The 22307-nt window shown below is 37.7% G+C and overlaps 1 protein-coding gene across 50 annotated transcripts in view; it reads right to left on the bottom strand.

Annotated features, from left to right (window-relative positions):
- The window catches only part of SORBS1 (sorbin and SH3 domain containing 1), a 322212-nt gene that overhangs the window by 58943 nt on the left and 240962 nt on the right, over positions 1-22307 (bottom strand). For 36 of the 50 annotated variants that reach the window (XM_056801998.1, XM_056802112.1, XM_056802016.1 and 33 more), the window contains 4 exons: positions 14882-14929; positions 14633-14762; positions 6150-6264; positions 553-636 (listed from right to left, as the gene is read on the bottom strand). In XM_056801998.1, the coding sequence (XP_056657976.1) occupies positions 553-636; positions 6150-6264; positions 14633-14762; positions 14882-14929 (377 nt within the window). The remainder of the gene's footprint in view (positions 1-552; positions 637-6149; positions 6265-14632; positions 14763-14881; positions 14930-22307) is intronic. The other 14 variants (XM_056802106.1, XM_056802042.1, XM_056802142.1 and 11 more) reach the window with 1 other exon arrangement.

The following is a 22307-nucleotide window of genomic DNA, read 5'->3' as shown; positions in this document are numbered from 1 at the left end:
TCATTAAATTTGCCTACAACTGTGTTACATTCTTAGATGAAGCATGTATGAGTTCCACTAAGCTTTCCATTCATGGAATACTTTATTCAGTCTGCTCTTATACTACTTGATTAAATGTGCTTTTAAAATGACCAAAATTAAAAATAACAAAACCTTTAAAGAAAGATAAAGCAGCAACTTCACCACTCTTTTCATCACATTTAGTGGGTTTTGCTGTAAAAAATTCAAGGGATGCTAAGGATGTGGTCAACCAAGTATAGAGGGAGGGTGGGAGAAGTATCTAAAATTGTATTTGTGGTCATATTTATGCACGATTGACTTGGGAATTCTTTCCTTGCAGGTCCTAAAAGGAGAAATATCCATATGATGCTTACTGTCCTTGACTGCCTTACACAAATCAGTAATGATGAACTGACTATCTCCCTGGATGTCGGATGCTGATGCTCAACCCTTACTGAGTTCTTTGACAGGAGGTCTGAGACTTCTGGGCAAATGAGCACCTACAGCATCATTTCAAAAAGAGGCTAGGTCTGCTGAAGCTCTTAAACTTACCGGTCTCCCAAACTCCAATTCCGAAAAGAATTTATACCAAGGTTCATTCTTTAAATCTATCTCTTCTGGGCTTATATCCCGAGTCTACAGGAGTTGGTGATAGGCGAATGGAAGAAAGAGAAGGATACCATTATGCAAAGATTACATAGGAAAAAGGACCATTAGAGATGCAGTACTTTTCGTGTTGAAATGTGTCTGTTAGAGGCAACACTAGCATTTTTCTATGTTCATGTCAATTAGAAATGATAGAGAAGGGGTGAAGAAGATGATTTAGAAGATGTAAGAAGAAGGTGTAAAGGTTCATAAAAAGTGGAGAACTGAGACATAGTCAAGAAAAGTGACTCAATTCACCATCACAAAGTGAAGGTATTGAATAGGTACTGGAACTAACATACTAGACTAGATTCCCTTCCACCCAGAGTTTGAATAGAGAGGTGGTAATATTTTTGTATGCTTTTCAGAATTTGAAAAAAAAAACAAATCCTTATTCCAGTCTTGCAAATAGCTATTCAACCAAAGTGAAGAACCAGCTACATTCACCAAACGTTTTTTCATTGTTTGGTAAATTTCTGGTAGATGTCTGCAAGGCTTGTTCATTTGATTGGAAATAAGTATACTTGTAACACTGTACAAGAGCCCACCCATTCATACTGCATCTTTAATGGCACATGAATATGTAAGAAACCACGTCCTATAAACAGTAAAGTGAAAGATGACCTTCCAAGTAGGAACAGAGGACACGAGTGGAAAGAATCCATTTCAAAACAAGTGTTTAAGGGATGAATGCAGACAATATCCTTTGCATTCTAATGAGTGTTAAGGAATTAATTTTTTAAAATAAAAATTAAAGAAAAGCTGGACAGGACAGATAACATTACAATAGAAAAGAGAGTCACTTCTGGGTAATATTAAAATTGTTTGGGTTAGATTTCTACCCTATAGATTTCTCATGGGAGGACAATATGATTTTATAATTTATCTCTTTAAAAAATCAAAGTGTCCTATTCTAGGGAACAAATATGTTCCTGAAAAATTATCTATGGAAGAAAGTTTTGTAACTGGAATCATATTTTTCCTATTTCCTACCATTATAATGAAGATGCATTCCCATGGAAAAAGTTTTGGCCCCAAGGTATAATTAAATTCACATATAAAAAAAAGTCACAGACATTAAAAACATAAAAGAGATTATAATTTTCTGACAAAATATGAATAATATGCAAAATGAGCAAAAACACATATCCTCTACCAAAACATAGCAATAGAAATTGTATTCCTTTGGGGCTCTATGCATTTGTGTTGCCTTACCCTTTGAAATGGCTCTTTTTCTATCTCAAATTTTTCATTATTCCCTTTGTTATATTTTGTTATAAGATGACATCTCTTAATTTTAGTTTAGTTAATAGCTCTTTTACAGTGGTTAGTAAACATGGATGTGTTTATTTAGCATCCTTTGAAAGCTTCTTATGGCTCCTTTTTATATACCACATATATCACACATAACCTGAAGAGGGTTTTTGCCATTTTTCTTTCAGTCTATAAATTTGGATTTCTACATACTACTTTTTGTCTGGATTTGTTATGAGTCAGTTCAACTTTGACCAAAAATAGTATTCATTGGTTGAAGCCAGTGGTAATGGGCAAAGATAGTCACGTTTTGCCCTCTCACTCAAACACCCCCCCCCAAATTTTGTCCTCTTCTATAGCCAACTGAAATTCCCTCTATAAAAGAGATACTCTCTAAGGGTCTGACTGAAGTCCCGAGGGACAAGTCATCTGAAATAACCTAATATTAAGTATTTCTTTTTAGTAAATAAAATTTAAAAAGTAACACTCAAATTCAAATAATACTTGCCTAGTACTTAGGAGAAAATAGGTGTTCAGAAGGCAGATGCTTAGGTCCTGGGAAAATCTGATTCACCATGTAATGGAGTTTCATGAAGTACTGCTTTATAGTTTACTCACTTCAAAATGCTATTTATAAACTGTTCCTTGGGAATAAAAAGGTATTTCTGGAAACCGCATTAACTCATTCAGGACAATGATATCGAGTATTAGCATCTACTGTCTTAACAAAACTAACCCAAGAATTCCTTTTTACTGAGGTTTCTCCTTCCAGTATTGATTATGGCTGACTCAGGCTAAAGACACAGGCAGAAGTCCATCAACAGGGTTTTAATAGCCTGTTTTTTCTCTTATGGTGGGGAAAAAATTTCAGCAAATCATGAAACTAAATGTTAACTGAAACTCACCATATGGCAGTAACATCTGCTTTTCATTTTGGGGTGTGTAGCTAGTTTTTGATCAAGTTATGCAGAAGATAAATAATCTAAAGTAGCCCAAAACTCTTGCGTGCTTGCCCAGCCTACCTGTGGGGTTAGGTCCCACAGTACAAGGCAGAACTTTCTAGACTGTTTATACTTAACCTTTCTTCAACTTGGAACGGTCCCTCCAAGGCTATCATTCCCCTGAATAAATACCCCACTTCTCCTGGGAAACAAAGTCCAAACCTGTCTGTGTGTCAGTGCTGCTGACTTAAAAAGAGCCTAAGTTTATAATTTTAATGATAAAACTGTGAGATGATGGAGAAAGGAGTATGTTTCATTAAGTTTCAAGATGGTATGAGTGGGTGACAAGTTCAGGAAAGGAGTAAATGTTCAAAGAAACCTCCATATTTTAGAGATGGGAAAAACACACACAAGAGTAAGTTTCAGTAAAGGATTTCTTTCTTTATCTTAAATTTTTTTGGGGGGGAGGTGGTGATTGCCACATGCCAAACACTTGTAGAATTGTGGCAAAGAAGAAGGCTGATTAACTACAGCTTCCCAAGGTTGGAAGAAGAGGGCGTAGATTTAGGTCAGAACCTAAGGAAATTGGGTCAGATATGAGGGAGAATTTCCTGAGGAGGGGATCATTATACTTGAGAGAAGTTCACCAGGGGAGGCTAGAAGATTTTCGATGAAGGTCTTCTAAGATAGCCATGAACCTCATCAATCTAGGATTGTTTAGATGTGTATTTATCTGCAGGAAGATAAACCAGACTCTGGGAAACTCTCCAGCCCCATAAGGTAATCTTGTCTAACCTTTTGACAAATGACTTACAGAATCTACCCAGAGATAACATACAATGTCACACTTAACAGGAATGATCACTTAGAATATCAAAGGAAAAAATGATCTTTTCAAAGGGAGCTGTGGGATTCTGAATGCAAAGTTTAATTCTATAGATGTATATAAACAATGTGTGAGTCTACTTAAAAAAAAGGTAGAAAGACTGCCAATTAATGGCAAAACTCTGCTTGAAAACACCAGAAAGTAACCTCTGGGGGACCCACACTCTAACTTCTCTATTCATATAGAGAACTGCAAAAATCAAAACCAAACAAACCCCCTAGTAGCATCATACTGTAAAAAATATAGGAATAGCTGAAATGTCACAAGAGGTAGCAAATTTATGGCCATTGAAAGCCTAAGATTTGGATGGAAATTTCTCCTTTGGAAATAGAATGTTCTGCTCTTGCCAGTGGTCTTCCTTTAAAGGCAGAGCTGAACTTGGGGAATGCTGCTTATCCTTTGAGTTTCAATCAGAAAGAAGCCATTTCCGGTCATCCTTAAAGTGCCTCCCCTCTGAGAATACACCCAAATTAGCCAAAATATCCCATTGTCTCTCCCATCAGCTTGTGAGCTCCTTGAGATCAGGAAAGGGCTTTGACTTTTCTTTGCTTTCTCAACACTTAGCACAATGCCTGGAACACAGTGGGCACTTAAGTTGCCTGGGCTGCTCTTGTAGCTTAGCTTGTAGAGAATAATCATTGAGGTCTCACTTTTCTTGAGGACCCTTTTTTTCTGGGTCTATCTTTCTTATAATTGGGTGCTACTAGAAATTTAGAGGAGCTCCTGGTTTCCTAAAAAGATTCACATGGAGCTCAAAGGCAAACCTGCAGCAGTCACATAAAAGAGGTGGGGGCGATGCAAATTGATTTGGGAGTGTTTCCACGAACCAAACCCTTAGGAAACAAAGTAAAGGAGCTCCGTTACCCCTTACTCATCAGTATTGCCATTTGTGGCATTTGATCAAATTATGCAGAAGATAAATAATCCAAAATATCCATTCTACATCTTGGATCAGTTCCTAAAATGCTATCTCTCATCCCTTTAACACTTCAGAAATCCTCCCTGCCCATCTCCAATTCTGAGATTCCATAAATGACTTATAACTAGAGGGGGAAAAATCAGAAAATGGGTCAGCCTTCAAGAAAAATATAGGATAAGTTGGAAACGAATTACTTAACCCTATTAGCATATTTAGGTGAGGGCCAGAAATGGAACTAAGAGTGTATAGGCAACATCACTAGAGAGCATTATTTATTTTTTAAGGAACTCATGCACCGATGCATGCTGCTCCTACTGGAAGAGATGAATGATATATTAGGTTGTGATACAGAACTTCCAAATACAGAAGGGACCAGAGGCAAAGTAAGCTGTTTTTCTGCAACTTTTTGCTTAAAATAATGACTTTACACCTTAAAAGCTCAGTCTTAACAATTATGATCAATTTGGTGAACTGTTGATATTTCCTATAATAATCAAAGTATATTTTTTATATAATCTCACATATGGTAAATCACCTATTACTTGAAAACAAATGAAGTGGAAAAATTTCAAGAAAATAACATGTATGGTTAGAAGACTATTTTTATTGTCTGTTTATGTTATCTGTGGCCTGGTGAGTTTTTCTAAAATCATATTCCCAGGCTGAATTCCAGAGTGGAACTGGGTCTGGTGGGCCTAAAAGTGTGTGACTGACTGGTCTTTTAATCCCTTTATCCACACAATTTGAAATACCAACCACCTTTTTTCTAATGTTTGGTTATAAAGGGAGGACCCTTTTCAAACTTGAATGCCAATTACAAAAATTCTTCAATATTCACAGACCCAATGGGCTTTATTTTGAAAGGTGGTTTTCTATAATGCCATTTTTACATTTCCAACTGTTTATAGATATGAAATTATATTGAGAAGTAATGATGCCTTAAGGACACTAGATATTCACTCTCCCCAGTCTTCCATCCCAATCACACATATCAAAGCAAGGAGAGCTTCATAGAAAAAAGGCATTTAAAATTCATCCTCAGGGTATTTTCTTAACTATATTATCATTTTAAATATTGAAATTCTAATTCACTAGTTACCTTCTGTGAAATACATACATGATTAAAAACAAAGAGCCATGCTTTTTTTAAACAGGCCATAATAAAAATCTAGTATATTAACTAACAATTAAAAAAGGATGACACTGACAAAGACAGCTAGTAGATTAGCATTTTCTTAAAAATTAGAATTAGTACATTCATGCATAGGAAGAACAAATCTACCCTGCCCTCCCCCACAAAAAAAAAAAAGATCAAAGCAGGAGACAATTTCGAGACTTGCAAATCTCTGAAATGGTAAAATCATACCAAAATATTTAATAAATATTGTTCTGCTGAATGAAGAAATTCCATCATAAACAGAAAAATATGATCCTGCTTTGTAATGCATTCAAATCCAAGAAACCAGGAAAAAGAAACAATAGAACTACAAGGTGAACTAATTACCATCTTTTCATTTGTCAGAATTGAGGACTTGCCAGGCTGATATTCGTAAATGCTTTTGGGTTCTGCACGGTATTTTCTAGTGTCCACTTTCTTATCTGGGGGCTCCCAGTCATTTCTGTGAAGGAAAATCAATTCAATTCATTATCAGGGTAAATGGCATCTTCTTCGGACGTAACACATATTCAGGTTGCATCTCTAAAGTAAGATCCCTTTGAGAAATAGAAATGTACATAATATATATGTAGATATGAACTTAAAAGATAACAAATCATAGTTTACTATTCAAGTCTCATCTAAATCAGATTGGGGAAAAAAGGATATTACTTGAACCAAAATGATAGTCTGCCCGTGACTAATTTTTGTTTAACTGGATAGTTTTTAACTGAATGAAGACATTTATTTTAGAAAGAATAATTTAAGTTGTGTTTTTTTTTTCTTATGCCAACAACTTTACAGCATAGTTCTGTACTTGAGCTGCTCATATAATGGAAAAATTTTAAGTGAGGCAGGGGAAAAAAATCCTTAAAATCATTTTGTTCACCCCATGGTCCTCCACCTCTTGGAACTCCAGATCCATTATAGAGGTCCTCCACTTAGAACATGATGCCCCACTATCTCCACCCATTGAAAATCTACCTATCCTTCAAGGCCCAGCCACAGTATCATCCCCTCCATGCAGCTGTCCTTGGTCAGCCAGCTATAAACATGGTGCACCCATAACCCTTCTGTTGCAGTGTTTAACATACTCTACTTCAGCTTCTATGTGAAGAAGAGATTAAACTGGCTCTTCTTGGCACCATCGGCAGAGAATTAAGAGCAATGATTAGAGGCTTCAGGGAGGAATATTCTAACTTGGCATGAGCAATAACTTCTTGACAATTAACACTGACTAAAAGTAGAATGAGTTGCCTGAAGATAGTGGGTCTTCTTCTTATTAGACAGAAATCTTCAAGCAATGACTGGATGACCACTTATCAGGGATAATAAGGAGAACAATTAGTAATAGCTAGCATTTATATTGCACTTGAAGCTTTTTTTTTTGCAAAGTGCTTTATACATATGATCTTATTTGGTCTGCAAAACAATCCTAGGTGATCCTAGGCAATCAGAGGTGAAGTAATTTGCCCAAGATCACTCAATTAGTGAGTATCTGAAGCTGGGTTTGAACTCCAGTCTTCCTGACTACATTGTTAAGGGGATTCTTGGTCAGGGAGAGAAAGCTTCTAGAGTCCCTCCTACTCTGAGAGTCTATGATTTGGTGTCTAAATATACAAGATGGGGTTTTAAACTGCTTGGGAGAGAAGGAGCAAAGGAATCAGAAAATAGCTAGAGGCTGAACATTCTCCCAAGTGCCTAGCATGGAATCTTGCACATAGTAGGTACTCCTAAAATATTAAAGGGATGAATGCCAAGAAATAATTTGTACTTCAGAAAGATAAGGGTGAAAGAAGATGCATTTGTACTTAGCCTGTGCTCTTAATGAGTAATCAATTGTCAGATATATAAACATAAATAAATATGTCTTATGACACATAATTATATAGCTATAATGATGGACACATGATATGTCTATATATGTTAAATTTATATCAATATGTAAAATATTTATTTATAGACATAAATGTGTGTGTATTTTTTCTGTCTAGATATTTTAATACTAGACCTAAAAATTCATTAATATGGGAAGCTTTCTCTACTAGTGTAGTCTGGTACCTCCTTTTCAATTTATAGGGCATAACACTAAGAAGTTATGACTTGCCCAGAATCAAACAGTACGTATCAGAAGTGGACTCCAACCTAGGTCTTCCAGACTGCCAGGCTCATTCTCTATTTCCTATGCCATACTTCCTTTCATATGGAATAGGTGTTCCCTGAACTGATGAAACCAAGGATTTAGACACAAAACAGAAAACATTGGAAGACCTATAAAATGTATGTATCATTGCTCTTATCTCCGTAGTGCCTTATAAAGCCCTTTTTTCAAAACAACCCCATGAGGTCACTAATGTGAGTATTATTATGCCCATTTTATAGAAGAGAAAAGAGGGTGATCCTGAGAATATCCTTTAGTCAATAAATATCAATGAAGTATCCATCCACCATGTGTATGGTGTGCACACAGTGTAAGGCACTGTGCTAAGGCATTTGTAGCAGACATAACTACACAAAGACATGGTTTCTACCTTCAACAAATTTGCAGGGGAATAAACCTAAATAACTAAAATGCTAAATGAGGAATTAATTAGGAGCTACTAGTGGGAAAAAAAGAGAAGAAGAATATTTTCAACTGGAATGATCAAGGAAGATAGCTAGAGGAGGTGGCATTTGATCCGAACCTTGAAAGATGGTTGGAATTTCATTAGGAGAGATGGTAGTGATTTTACCACAGATCAGAAAAGGGGAAGCGTCTGGAGGTGGGAACACTAGTTAGGTGATTCTCAAAGTAGTCTGGGCAAGAGATGACTTAATTAGGAGAGTGTAGGGGTGGGAAGGCCAATGATGAATGTCAGAGGCAAAGGAAAAACTAATAGGGCGTACTGATTAGTTGTGAGGTACATAGAGGGTGGAAGGAACCACAAATCACTCTGAGGTTTTGAGTGTGGGAGACTGGAAAAATGGTGGTGACAAAAACACAGAATAAATCAGGAAAATCTGGTTTGAGGAGAAAGATTGGTTTTAGACATAATGAGTTTAAAGTACTGGTGAGACATTCAATTGGAAGTGTTTCTCATCTAAGATGCATCCACTGTCTGTGGTCACACAAACCCTTAGAAATAATCTCTTTCTACTTTGGATTTGGAGAAGTCACAAAACTATCTTTTATTGAATATATATATCAAGGGTATAATTCACACAAGGTACTCAAGATAGACACTGTGGTAGACATAAAGAAGTACAAAATCATAGGATTACAAGTTCAGAGCTGGATGGGACCTTAAATGTCTTTGAGTCTAATTCTTTTATTTAATAGAAGAGAAAATGCCCAATGAAGGTAAATGATTTGCCCAAGGTCATACAGCCAGTGGCTGAGGTAGAATTCAAACCTAAGTCTTCTTGACTGCATATTCAACACTCTATCTCATATAGTACAATCCCTACCCTTAAAGAACTGGTCCTTGAAGGATGGTTAGGATGCATAAAGGTGGAGAAGTAAAAAGCATGCATTTCAGGCTATTTCAGTCATTTTCAACTATGATTCCATTTGGTGTTTTCTTGGCAAAGATTCTGGAATGGTTTGCCATTTTCTTCTCCTGCTCATTTTACAGATGAGGAAACTGAGGTAAACAGGGTTAAGTGACTTGCCCAGCATCACACAGTTGGTAAGTGTCACAGGTTGGATTTGAACTCAAAAGAGGAGTCTTCCTGACACCAGGCCCAGCATTCTGTGGTTTATGGCACTCCCAAGCTAAGGGAATAACATAGGTACAAAGGATGGAGGTATATAGATGCAGAAACATTGGGCTACTTTGGATTTTTATGGATGGGTAGGACATAAGACTTTATTTTTTCACACTCTAAAAGAAACATATGACTTGTATATCACCTCCCCTTCTTGGAAAGGGAAGCATATTTGGGGTCTTCAGCGGACAAGATAGCCAGCTTGACACTAAACAAGGGAAATGTATGGTAAGAAGAGATCAAATAAACTGAGAATTCAGGAAATCACAGAAAGTCAGAGTTGGGAGGGTCTTCAGTTGCCATCTAGTCTAGCCCTTACTTGAAAAAGAATCCTTATATAGTCTTTATCTCAAGGTCTCCAAGGTAAGGAAGAAAAAACACTATTTCTTGAAGCATCCAGGTCTACTGTGGAAAGATATTTAGGAAGTTCTTCCTCCTATCAACCTAGACCCAGTGTCAACCATATGGTGTGAGGGACCATGAAAATATTTCTCACATCTTTCTTTCTTCAAAACAGAAGATACAAGGCGCACAGAGTAGGAACCTAAATCAGTGGTTTGACTTTTGAACTACTTTCCTCTCTGTGCCTCAGTTTTCTCATCTATAAAATGAGGGAGTTGGACTGGATGATATCTAAAAATAATTCCAGTTCTAAATCTATGATCTTATGAGCCTCTGGTTTTCTGGGACAAACTAGACAAGAACTTACATTTTACCTAATGGAAAGAAATTTCAAAAGCCTATGGAGTCCATCTGATATGGTTCTTTTAAATTTAATTTTCTGGGCTAGAATGGATTATACCATTTACAGATCGGAGTAAAACCAAAGTGCCTGGAAAAAATTGAATTTATAGCAGGGGCTGTGATTTGTCCTTCACCAGCCAATTGTTTATTTATGGCAAAACTTATGGGAACTGGTCATTCATCAGTCATGTTGATAGAGCAAGACATTCCAAGAAGACTCTGGGGCCATAAAAACAAAGAGTGTATTCCTAGAAATTGCATTCTAAAGGAAATCATGTTTTCTCAAAAGAACAATAATTAGGGGTCATCTTCTGATCAAGGAAAGACTTGGTGTCAAGTAAATCACAGACATAGGTAATAAAAACAAATAAACAATAACTACAAATATCCAGAATCATTTAAAATAGAAGTACAAGCCAAGTCTTATTAAATGGATTGCACATGTGGATCACACAGAGGCCCCGAATGAATAATATGTCTACAGCAGCTCAAAAAGCACAACTTTTCTATATCATAAATTTGGTTCAAAATGAATATGCTAGCTATTAAACATTGATTAAACATTTAATTAACAATAACTTTGCTTGCCTTCTTAGGATTTAGAAGGGCTTTGGGGGGATGATTTAGATGGCTCAGGTCTCTTAAAAAAGCTGTCCAAGGAAGTCTGAACTGATGCCTTCTTTTCTCTTGATAAATTTCCCTGTAGCAAGCAGAGGCATTCAAAATCATTCCATTGACCTTAAAGCTAAGCTGAAAGTAGTAGGTGCTCAATAAATGTTCACTGTTGATGATGAGAATTATGATGATGGTGGTGGTGTTATTTCTCCCACTGAAAAGCATTTAAAAAAAATAAGGGTTGATAATTTTCTCCTACAACCTCTTCTATCTCCTCATTATATTCAGAGTTACAAGACTAGCTACTCAGTATCAGGTGCAAAAACTATCCCTGGAAAGTAAAAAGGGTTGTTACATTCCTGCGTCTCCACTTTTACTGCTACAGGACCTACTCAGCATTTAACTGACCTCAGATTGGAGCACTTGACACTTTACTGGAAAACCATACTAATAATTACTGATCACTAGCATGGAACTTTTTTCTTTAGAAGAACTTCAAAGAATTATAAAGAGGAAAATAAGAGAGGATCCTGATGTTCAGATATTAGTAAAATTACCATCAACCTCAGAGAATAAAAGTATGTGAATTAATTTGGGGTCTTAAATAAACAGGGATAGGGACTAATGATGTGGCTCCTTTATGAATGAATGTCTCAGTTGAGGAAATTCTCTCTATCTAAGCAAGTTGGCACCTTCTTTATGACTTGTAGTCACAGAAATTTGGCTAAAGCCTTGGGAGGTTAAGAGATTTGCCCACTGTCAGATTGCCAGTATCAGAAGCAGAATTTAAACCCAAATCATCCTAGTTTCTAGGGCAATTCCCTATTGATGGTATCATATGGCCTCTCTTTTAAATGACCAGGAACAGAAAATATTCCATTACTCAAGATGGAAAGGGCTTTCTATAGATATTTTTCAGATCTTTGGAAGTGAACAAGACTATTTTATGGATGACCATCTTGATTTTCTTCCCAGATGGTACTGTATTTTATTCCCTTAGTTTTCAGGACTTGCCCTCAGATCTATTGTCTTTTTGGACACCTTGTAATAGTAAGAGTTAAATGTCTCAAGGATCGGAGAGGGAGGTCTTCCATATTCTTCCCAGTGATTTGAGGACCTGTCCTAACAAAATTTTTGTGAAAGGTCTGGGGCTAAGTTTAAGAAAAATACTCAAGTTGAATTGTGTAATCACTTTAAAACACAGATGAAGGCCCAAACACCCAAAGTGATATATTTTGTCACTGTTCTAGGATGAGGGCCAATGAACTTGAGTGTTACAGGTTGTGGTAGTGAGTCCCTCCTAGGTCTATATCCATGATCCTGTAATTGTAAATACAATGCCTCATCTCTATCGTTCTTTTCATGAGTCCCAGTTTGGTGTTCTTTTGATTAAACCACAGTGGTTTTAGTCCTCTGGAGATAAATATGTTTGTCATGGAGATGGTACAACTGTATCCTCACCACAAAATCTGCTCCACCAGGAGGGAAAATGTGGTAAATGGGGACCTTCAGCTACCTACATGCAAAACATGTCAACAGAGAAGATACAAAGAAGGAAGAGCTTGAACTAGGAAACTATCCTTAAATGTTGGCTGGGGAAGAGTGAAAAGGTCTAGAGTTGGATACACTTTGGATGTGATCAGCTACATATTCATTTATCTATAACTTTATTAAGGGGTAGAGGTAGGGAAAGGTGTTCACTACAAAGTAACATTGCTTTGTTATTAGATATTAGGCATTCTGGGTATTGAGCAAGGCCAAGGGAGAATGGTGTAAGACTAAAAGATCATAATTTCTGGGCTAAAGGTAAGTTGCCCCTTATAGCACTTTTCCCAGGAAGAAAATGGGGATGCACTCAGCTAAAACAAAGTAAAGGTGGGGGCAGCTAGGTTGCTCAATGGATAGAGAACCAGGTCTGGAGATGGGAGGTCCTGGGTTTAAATCTGGCCTAGACACTTGTTAAAAGTGTCACTCTAGGCAAGTCACTTAAACCCAATTGCTAGCCCTTACTATTCTTCTGTCTTGGAACTGATATTTAGTATTGATTTTAAGACAGAAGGTTTAAAAAAACAAAGATCTGGGCCTTCTACTTCATCCTTCAATATCATTTAACTAACTCTTTAATTTATTAGTATAGATTCAGGGTTCAGGTGCATAAAGATGCATTTTTGTTTTATTTTGGAAAAGAAGTCTAGTGCCCATGGATTCCAGACCAAAGCATATTGTCCATACTCTATTCTGTGAGATAGCTAAAAACTTCAACTTCCAGAAATAAGGCAAGTAAAAAATATACTAACAGGTGACACTAAATCAACTTTGTTCTTAAGGACTGAATGTCTGTGACTTTCAGTATGTTACCAAAATCATGAACTGAGGGCAATTGAGGGCTGAAAGCAGGAAGGCAGCAGCTAATATCTCTAGCCCTAATGAAGGCACCATCCATTCTCCTGTTTTTAAGTTGACTGTAAAAGCAGCAAATGAGCAAAAAGTCATCCAGGAACATACCTAGGCTTCTGTCCTCCTGTTCCCTAAACTAGTCCTTACAGCATGTCTAATGTCTAAATGTATTCATAGGAAAGAAAAGGCACAAGAGCCACATGAAATCATAACATGAATCAATTCTGGGGTATCTGTGGGCATCATTAGCTGCAAGATTTTCTCTATGTATCTATATTTGTACTCTTTAATTCTACGTGTGTTTCTGGGGAACTTTTATTCACTGGGCTGTGCTAAAAGCTGCCTAAGATCTTGGTCAAAAAGTACAAAAAGGACTGAGTCCAAACGTGATGACCCTTTGTCACAAGGTCAGAAATAGACATGTTTTTGACAACACCTGAGAACTTCCTTCTTGTGTGTGCCTATGAGAAAGATTGTGAAAGAGAGACAGAGATAGCGAGAGAGAGTGACAGACACACAGAGAGAGACAGAGACAGAGAGACAGAGAGAGACTGATTGTGTTTTGGGAGAGTTTGAAATAGAGAGCATCATATATCTGGGCTTTGCAATAAAGGAAACCCCATCCCAACTCTCACATATTTCAGCATGTTCACAGGTGTGTTCAGGACTGAAAAGGTCAGAAAACATGGTGCAGGATATGATGCAGAAAAAAAAATGACTTTTTTTTTAAATTGACATCAACATTAGAACAAAAATCAAGCCTTTTGCTAAAGGTACCAATTCCTTTAAAAGCCCAAATTTTGTCTGGGCCCCTAGTTATTTCATATTATGAACTAAATATTAAAATCCATTCATTTTCATAGCTAAGACTTCTCTTGTAAAAAGGTGAAGGGAATTGTTTAGGATTATCAGCCCTCCAAGGCTGAAGTCACAGCATGTCCTGAAAACAAAAGGCTTATTTTGAACTCAATGGGACAGTGTTGAGTCAGTTTGTCTCATCCTTCCCTGTCACCAAAGTTACAGAATCATTTATTGATATACTACCAGAGTATGTGAATAATGCTCTGGAACTTGGAAAGGGAAGGCTTATTATTTCATTCTGACTACCTTCCATCTTAATGGCTCAGAATCAATAAGCTGGCACAGAGCTGGTAAGAGGCTTGCAAAAAAGATAAGAAGGTCCTTCCATTAGAAATGCCCTATATTCACTGAAAAAGAATCAAAGTAAGTCTTCCTGGCTGACTGGCATGCAGCAGATTCTCAATAAATGATCAGCAATGACGATGGCAATGGCAATGAGAATGATGAATAAAATGATGAAGAAATACCTTTCTGGGCTTGATTTCAAAGATGTAGAGCGGGAAGGCAGGGGCAGCGTGGCGGACCTCTTGACCACCTTCTCTGCTTCAATGTATTCCATCTCACTTTTTGAACGAGGCACTGAAAAGGGTATTCTTGCTATGGGGGAGAAACAGAAGGATGACAAGATGTAGCAATGTTTCTTAATTCCCCCAACAAAGTTGAGCAAGGAGGGAATCCTTTCCCCACCCTCCACTAAGTAATGCTAGATAACTTACTGTCTTCAGAATATGAATATCGAGGGGAGTAGAGCTCTGAATCATCATCTAGTAAACAAAGCAAAGTATAACTAGGTTAAAGGCTGGTAAGATAAAAGAATCAAACCGAATTTTTTCTAATTTTCAGCTTGTTCTCAATTGCATCCTGACATGCCAGAAAAACCAAAGCAAAGGGAAAGGGGTTTAATATCAAAAGCTTCACTACGGGAACAAATGAGACATTTGTAGTGTGGACACACGAGACTGGAACACCCCTCCCCAAAATCCCACTCTGAAGGCTTAGAGGATGCCTGTGGCATAAAGCTAATACGTATGGGTAACCAATTCCTGAAGGATGCACTGTGAGAGCCCCTTCCGCTAATTCAGTCAAGTCAAGCTTCCTGGCTTGGCTATAATTCCAAGGTTGAGAAATGGGAAGTCAAAGAAGAAAAAGACCCAAGAGGTACCTTTGCCCACTTTTCTTTGCTCCACTCCCTTGCCTGACCCTAGGCAAGAGTTGAGTGTGCTTCCCCCCACCTGCCCCAATGTACCCCTAGGACACTAGTTCCACTTGTGAGTTCTTTTCATAGGACCCCAGGTGCTAGTTCATGCCTCTCACTAGACTTCTAGGTAATGTCCTCCTTAAGCTAGGAGTAGAGAAAAGTTGAATAAGAGGGAAAACTGGGCAAGTGGGAAAAATAATTAAGACCTATCAGCATTTCTCTGAGCTAGAACTAGTCCGATGGGGTGTGTCATTTGCAAGCTTCATAACCCACTAAATGTACTGATACTTCACAAACGTGTTGGTGTAAGGGAAATGCCAAACCTGAGAATGAACATAATTCCTGTCTGAAATGCCATTCTATTCTTGATGTCCAAAATACCTATCAGCTTCCCCTCTTCCTGACAACTCTGTACCAGAATCCCACTCATTCTTTAAGACTCAGCTCAAATGGAAAATTTCCAGGATTTCTCCTTAGTACAAATATACAAATGCATGAAAAATTCATGATCTCATTAGCATGAGGGTACTCTCTCTGTGGGAACTCAGTCCACCAACACAAATAGGAAATGCAGTTCATAGGATAAGTAGACAAATATCTAATTCTGTGACTTAGATAAGTTGAGTAATTTGCCAGGGCCACACAGTTTAGTAAGTATCAGAGTCAGTATTTGAATACAAGCCTTCCTCACACCAAGTCCAGCCTTCTGTCTAGAGCCCCACAATGCCAAACATAAAATGCCAGTCTCAAATGGAATTTCTTATCCCAACGCTTTACCAAAAAAGAACTAATATTAATCCTGATTGTGTGCTAGGTCATTCATTGACTTCCGGCACCCTTAAGGTATTTGTTTCGATCCATTGGATCTACAAATACTCTACTTGTCTTTTTCCAAAAAGACTACAAGTCTACAAGTAGAGATTCTTCAGCCTTTATGGGGTTACAGCCTCGGATTCTGGTCTCATTTGATATAGGATCAACTATTCTTCTTAAGAAGGCTATGAGGATATATATTTTTCTAATTAAAGTGCCATAAAACCATTACTTATTTATTTAGGATTTTATGAGTCTCTTTGGAATAAGCAGAGCTGCTACAGGCTATTACAAAGCCAGGATTAGGAATCAGTGGCCTATAAAAAGCTGAAGTTATCAGAACTGAGGGATGGGAGAAGTGTCAAGAGAATGCATTTGCATAATCATTCCCAGCATTAGTCAAAATGATTATGCATGTAATGATTACATTTATCTTGGGTCCTTATATTTATTAAAATAATTTTTTTCCTGTTGCAACATTATCTTATTGGTGTTTTCCTAATATTTTTTTTCCTAAGATTCTAATTTCACCTCTTACAGTAGAGAATAGAAGAAAGGGCAAGGGTAGGAAAACAAAGGCTAAGGCTTAGGGATACACATAGGAAAACACACACACACACACACACACACACATACAGGAAAACAGAGATAAATACACATAGAGATAAGAACAGTATGACCAAGAAGGAAGATAGAAAGAAGACAACCCAGAGGAGGACAGGAGCTTTAAGAGGGATAGAGAGGTCCTGAGAATTGTTAGAGGCAAGGAATTGGATTGAAAGCTGGGAGTCTTAGGAATGAAAGACTTTAGAGAAGAGCAAAAATCAGAGACGAGGGATTCAGAGACCAGCAGGGAATATTTTTTCCTCCCAAGGGAATGAGAAAGGATGAGAATGAATAGAAGAACACTGAATAAGATAAACAGATTCCCAGGCCCCCAAAGGATAAGGAAAAGACTCACCATCTCCTGTCCTCTCCCCTCCCTCTTCTTGCTGCTCCAGTAAATATAGTAGAAAGATCCCAAGTCTCACCTCTGTCCTGCAGGACAGAGTAAGCCCCTTCCGTTTCCCTTGCTAACAGCTCCTAGGGGAACTTTTGTTAGGAGGGCAAAGGTGGAAACGTTCTGAAAAGCTCAGCACCTCCCCTGGGCAGCACTTTTTGTAATTTGGGGATAGGAGGTCCAGATCTTGCCCAGTATGTGCACAATAGACCTCTCTCCCTAATCACTAGGCAAACAGAAATTCTATTCTTAGAAATTCTGCAGAGCTAACACATTATAATTCAACTATGGATATGCCTGGGAAAAATCAATCCCTGATAATCCATCAAGGTGCATTTCCTATATAAGAACAGAAGAGAAGAATGCTCTAACACACTTTATTCTGAGCCAACCTAGTAATTAGCAGGAATCTCAGTGGTCTCAGATTACCTTCATTCCCTTTAGTTATACCCCTGGTAATTAGGCAGGGGAAAAAATAAGGTAGAAGGAGATATTGGGGAGAGGAAACAACACAAAAGAGCATAAACAAACTCTCTAGGTCACAGCTCACTTGGCTAGGCTCCCACAAGACACAAGGGGCTAAATGAGGAATGGCAATGAGTGAAAACTTGCCTAGACTAACAGACAACAGGGTAAAACTAACTAATACTCTTAAAATGCTACATTGATAGCATGCCTTCCATTAGCATCCTCCCCTGAGCTCTCCTCATGTCCTGGAAGTGATTACATTCTGGAAGGATAAAACATTTTAGTAAATGAATGAATGAATGATGGAGTGATTGAGTGGAAAGGGCACTAGATTTAGACTTAGAGGACCTAGGTTTGATATTTGTCAGTTAAGTGACATTAGGAAAGTCATTCAGCTTCTCTAGGACTCAGCTTTGTCATCAGGGAAATGGAGAGGCAGACCTGTATGATCTCAAAGGTCCTTTTCAGCTCTGATTCTATAATCCTAAGGATGGGCCTTGGGGCTATAAACTGACAACCACCTCTAGAGGGGCTCTTATTCAGGCTGATCACCAGGGGATGAATTACTTCTGGCTCCAGGTACTTTGTAAGATTTGGAAGAACCAGGTTCCATACTGTGAGTGTGCTCAGGGAGAGGATATCACAATTCTGAAGCACACAAAAAGAACTAACAGAATATCTTTCCAAATCCCTCATTGGTCCAGTAATTGATAGACACTCCTAATATCCATTAGTGCCCCTGAAGTCATGATTCAGCTTTGCTGTTTTTGAATAATTTGGATGTTTAGGTATGGGGAGGTGGCTCACAGTAAATAGAGCGCTGGACTGAAAATCAGAAAGATATTATTTCAAATCCTAACTCAGATTTAACAAGATGGGTAGCTTTGGGAAAGTCATTTCCCTCAGCTTCAGTTTCTTTATATGTAAAATGGGGATAATAAGAGCACTTATCTCAAGAAGTTATTGTAGAAATCAAAGGGGATAAAATATATAAAGCAATATGCAATCCTTAAAGCACTAAATTAATGCTAGCTGTTAATAATAGCAATCATCTCTCAAGGGAATCTATTCATTTATAGATATAAGCATAGATCACTTACATAATAGAATAAATTAGAGTGTAATAATAATTCCTATTATAATATTATTTTGGTTAATATTATAACATGCTAACAATTTGTGTAACACTCATATTAAATATTATATTATATGACATATGTAATATAATAATAGCTCACATTTTTGTTGCTCTTTAAAGATTTTCAAAGTGATTTAGTACAGACTGCATGGAGTAACAGATAGAGGGCTGGTCTGTCTCTAAACAAGATACTTAACATTTTCAGTAATTAAACCTCAAAACAGGTGCTAATGTGCATTGGTTAAGGAAGATGCCTCCAGGATTCTCTATATGAAAAAACAACAACAAAGTCACAGGTAAGGTTCCCCCCAAAACATGTTTTATATTGTTGTTGTTGTCTGTTTTTTTCAGTCATGTCCCATTCTTTGTAACCCCATTTGGGGTAGTCTTGGCAAAGGTACTGGAGTAGTTTCCTATGTCCTTCTTCCAGCTCATTTTACAGATGGGAAAACGGAGGCAAACAGGGTTAAATGATTTGTTTAAGGTCACACAACTATTAAGTGTCTGAGGATGAACTTAAACTCAAGTTATCCTGACTCCAGGCCCACGGCTCTATCCATCACACCACCTAGCATTATTTCTTTATAATGAGCTATACCTGTATACCAATTAAAAAGAGTCCATTCCAGGCATCAGCTTTCTTTGACAATGTTTTTCTCGACATTCATTTTCTCTAATAAGCATGATTGAAATTTTGGCCTTTAAAAAGCAATTGGAAAAAAATAGATCTCTCTCATTTAGCATTCTTTGAGCAGCTGTGCTTACTGAACAAGTGCAACTAATAGCCCCAAGAATAGAGTTTTAAAATATATTCTTTCTGCAAATTCTAACTTGGGAGTTGTCATTTTCAAAATAAAAAAAAAAAGAATTGAAAAGAGTACGTTGGGCTCTTTATAAGTCATTCAACCTTCTGGACTCGGTTTATTCATAAGGCAGTAGGGTATGTGGATAAAGTTTTGAATTCAGAAGACTTAGATTTGATCCCCAGAGTTCTGTAAATTATGGCCTTTGTGATTGTGGGCTCTTAATTGCCAAATCTATGGGTCTCTCCTCATTCCAGTCCATTCTCTACTCAGCTGCCAAAGTTATCCTTCTAGTGCACAAGTTTGAGAATGTCTTTCCCAACTCAATAAACTTTCAATAAACTCTAGTGGCTCCCTATCAATTCCAGAATTAAATAAACAATTGAATTAGGAATTCAAGTTTTTATCAACCTGCCCTTCCCCCTTCTGGTCTTCTTACACCTTATACCTCATCTCTATGTATGATCCAGTGACACCCTCCTCCTGGCTGTGCCTTGCATAAGACTTTCTGAGGCCTGGAATATTCTCCCTCCTCATCTCTGCCTCCTGGGCTTCCTTCAAGTCTCAGCAAAAATTCCCCCTCCTACAGGAAGCTTTTTCAATTCCCCTTAATTCTAGTGCCTTTGCTCTGTTGATACCATAAAGAGCTTGTTTGTACATCATTGTTGCATATTGTCCCCCTCATTAGATGGGAAACTCCTTGAGGGCAAGGACTATGTTTTGTTTTCCTAGCATACAGTGACTGGCACAGTGTGGGAACTTAATAAATGTTTATTGACTGACTAATCTTTGAAAAGTCACTCATCTTTTAGCCTTAGGAGAAAGTCTTCAAGGGTGTTTAGCTGGAGACTGTGGCTTAGATCATGGGCTTGGAGCTTGGTTTCAACTTTGGCTCTGACTCCTGGACTATAGGGGGTGAGTGAAAGGCACTTTCCTAGGTTCTGGAGAGAATAGTTTCCATCTTGGAGGAGGTCATGTGATTACTCACTACTGGCCTTCCTGGTTAAGAACTAATTAATCTCTGCCTGAATTAAGAGAGGATAGTTAACTTTTCTATCCCCTTCACATATCTCTACTCTATTTTGTAAATAAATTCCTGACTTGAAGATATAATAAATATTGGCAACCACATAATTTTGCAAAATTATTGTCCAACCATTAATTTTCACCATTACAGTATCTTCATCTGCAAAATGAATGTGATTCATCAAATGGCATTAGAGGTGGCTTCCAGCTCCATGTTGTATAAATGGAGGCAATAGCATAGAAGCATCAGACAAGATGAATTCTAGCATTTTCTGAATCTGAACAGAATCTATCAACTATAGACAAGTAACAATGGGTAAGGACCATAAGAAGGAGTAGATCTTAAGAGAAAAGTAAAAGTAATTGCAATGTGTTTACTTTAAGGTGATGTTAAAAAGCTTCTAGGATTCTAGAGAAAAAAGGATTTTTTTCTTTTCTTTCCCTTACACTCTTACCTTCCTCCTTAGGATCAATCTGGTGTATTAGTTCCAAGGCAGAAGAGTGGTAAGTCCTAGACAATTGAGTTTAAGTGACTTGTTCAGGGTCATATAGCTAGGAAGTGTCTGAAGCCAGGTTTGAACCCAGGACCTCACATCTCTAGGCCTGACTCTCAATTCACTGAGCTACCTACCAACTCCCGCTTCTCTTTTCTGAAGTATTATTTTTCAGGCATTTCTCTTTGCAATGTTTACACTGCATCAGAATTCTTAGGACCAATAGACTTTTTTTGTGTGGGACAGTGTTCCTCCTATAAGCAGGGAGAAGAAAAGAACACCACCCATTTCAAAATATCTCATCATCAAGCAGGTGCCAAGGATTGGCAGGTGACTGAGGCTCAAGTGATTACTGCAATTCATTGGCCTTCTAGAAAGAAAACAAGATTTAAACCTCATTAACTCAGGCTTCCCAAAATCTAATTAGACTCCACCCAAAGTAGGCTGAAGTTTACTTTTGTAGCTAGAAAAAGCAGAAACAAGATTACTCCCTACTTAGAATAAACTTTTCAAGCTATTGAAGAGTAAAAAGATTACTGACAGACAGCAGAATTGTCATGTAAATTCAGGCCAGCTTTGTGCTGTTGGGACTTTGATATGCTAATCACAACTAATTCTGATCTACTCATTCAAGAGAGCCCTTTACAATCCCAGTTTCAGCAAATAAGATACTTTCTCGGTTCCAAGAAGAGATCTTCTGGAGTCCTAATAGAGCCTTTGTTTCCAGGGCTAAAATGCTTTGACCCTAAAGCTACTGGCAGAAAAGAGCTCAGGTAGCCATTTGAAGCCATTGATGGCTTTGTCATAGCTCCTAGATAATCCTTGAAACCACTGATCATCATTAATATAGGAACCCAGAGGTGGAATCCTGAATGTCCAGACATAATAAAATAGCATTTTAAAAAAATAGTCCATAATTCAAACAGGAAGGGGGCAGTGGATAGAACACAGGACCTGGAGTCAGGATGGCCTGAATTCAAATCTAGCCTGAGATGCTTATAAGCTATGAGACCAGGCAAGTCAATGAATCCTGTTTGCCTCAATTTCCTCATCTATAAAATGATCTGGAGAAGGAAATGGCAAACCAGGCCAATATGTTTGGCAAGAAAACCACAAATGGGTTACAAAGAGTCAGATGTGACTGAAATTACTTAACAAGAAACAATTGAAACAATCCTTTCACCAATTTATCCAAATTACTG

This window comes from Monodelphis domestica, chromosome 1, assembly GCF_027887165.1.
Source record: "Monodelphis domestica isolate mMonDom1 chromosome 1, mMonDom1.pri, whole genome shotgun sequence".
Taxonomy (NCBI): domain Eukaryota; kingdom Metazoa; phylum Chordata; class Mammalia; order Didelphimorphia; family Didelphidae; genus Monodelphis; species Monodelphis domestica.
The sequence above is the reverse complement of the archived record's forward strand: the minus strand, read 5'-3'. Positions and strand labels throughout refer to the sequence as shown.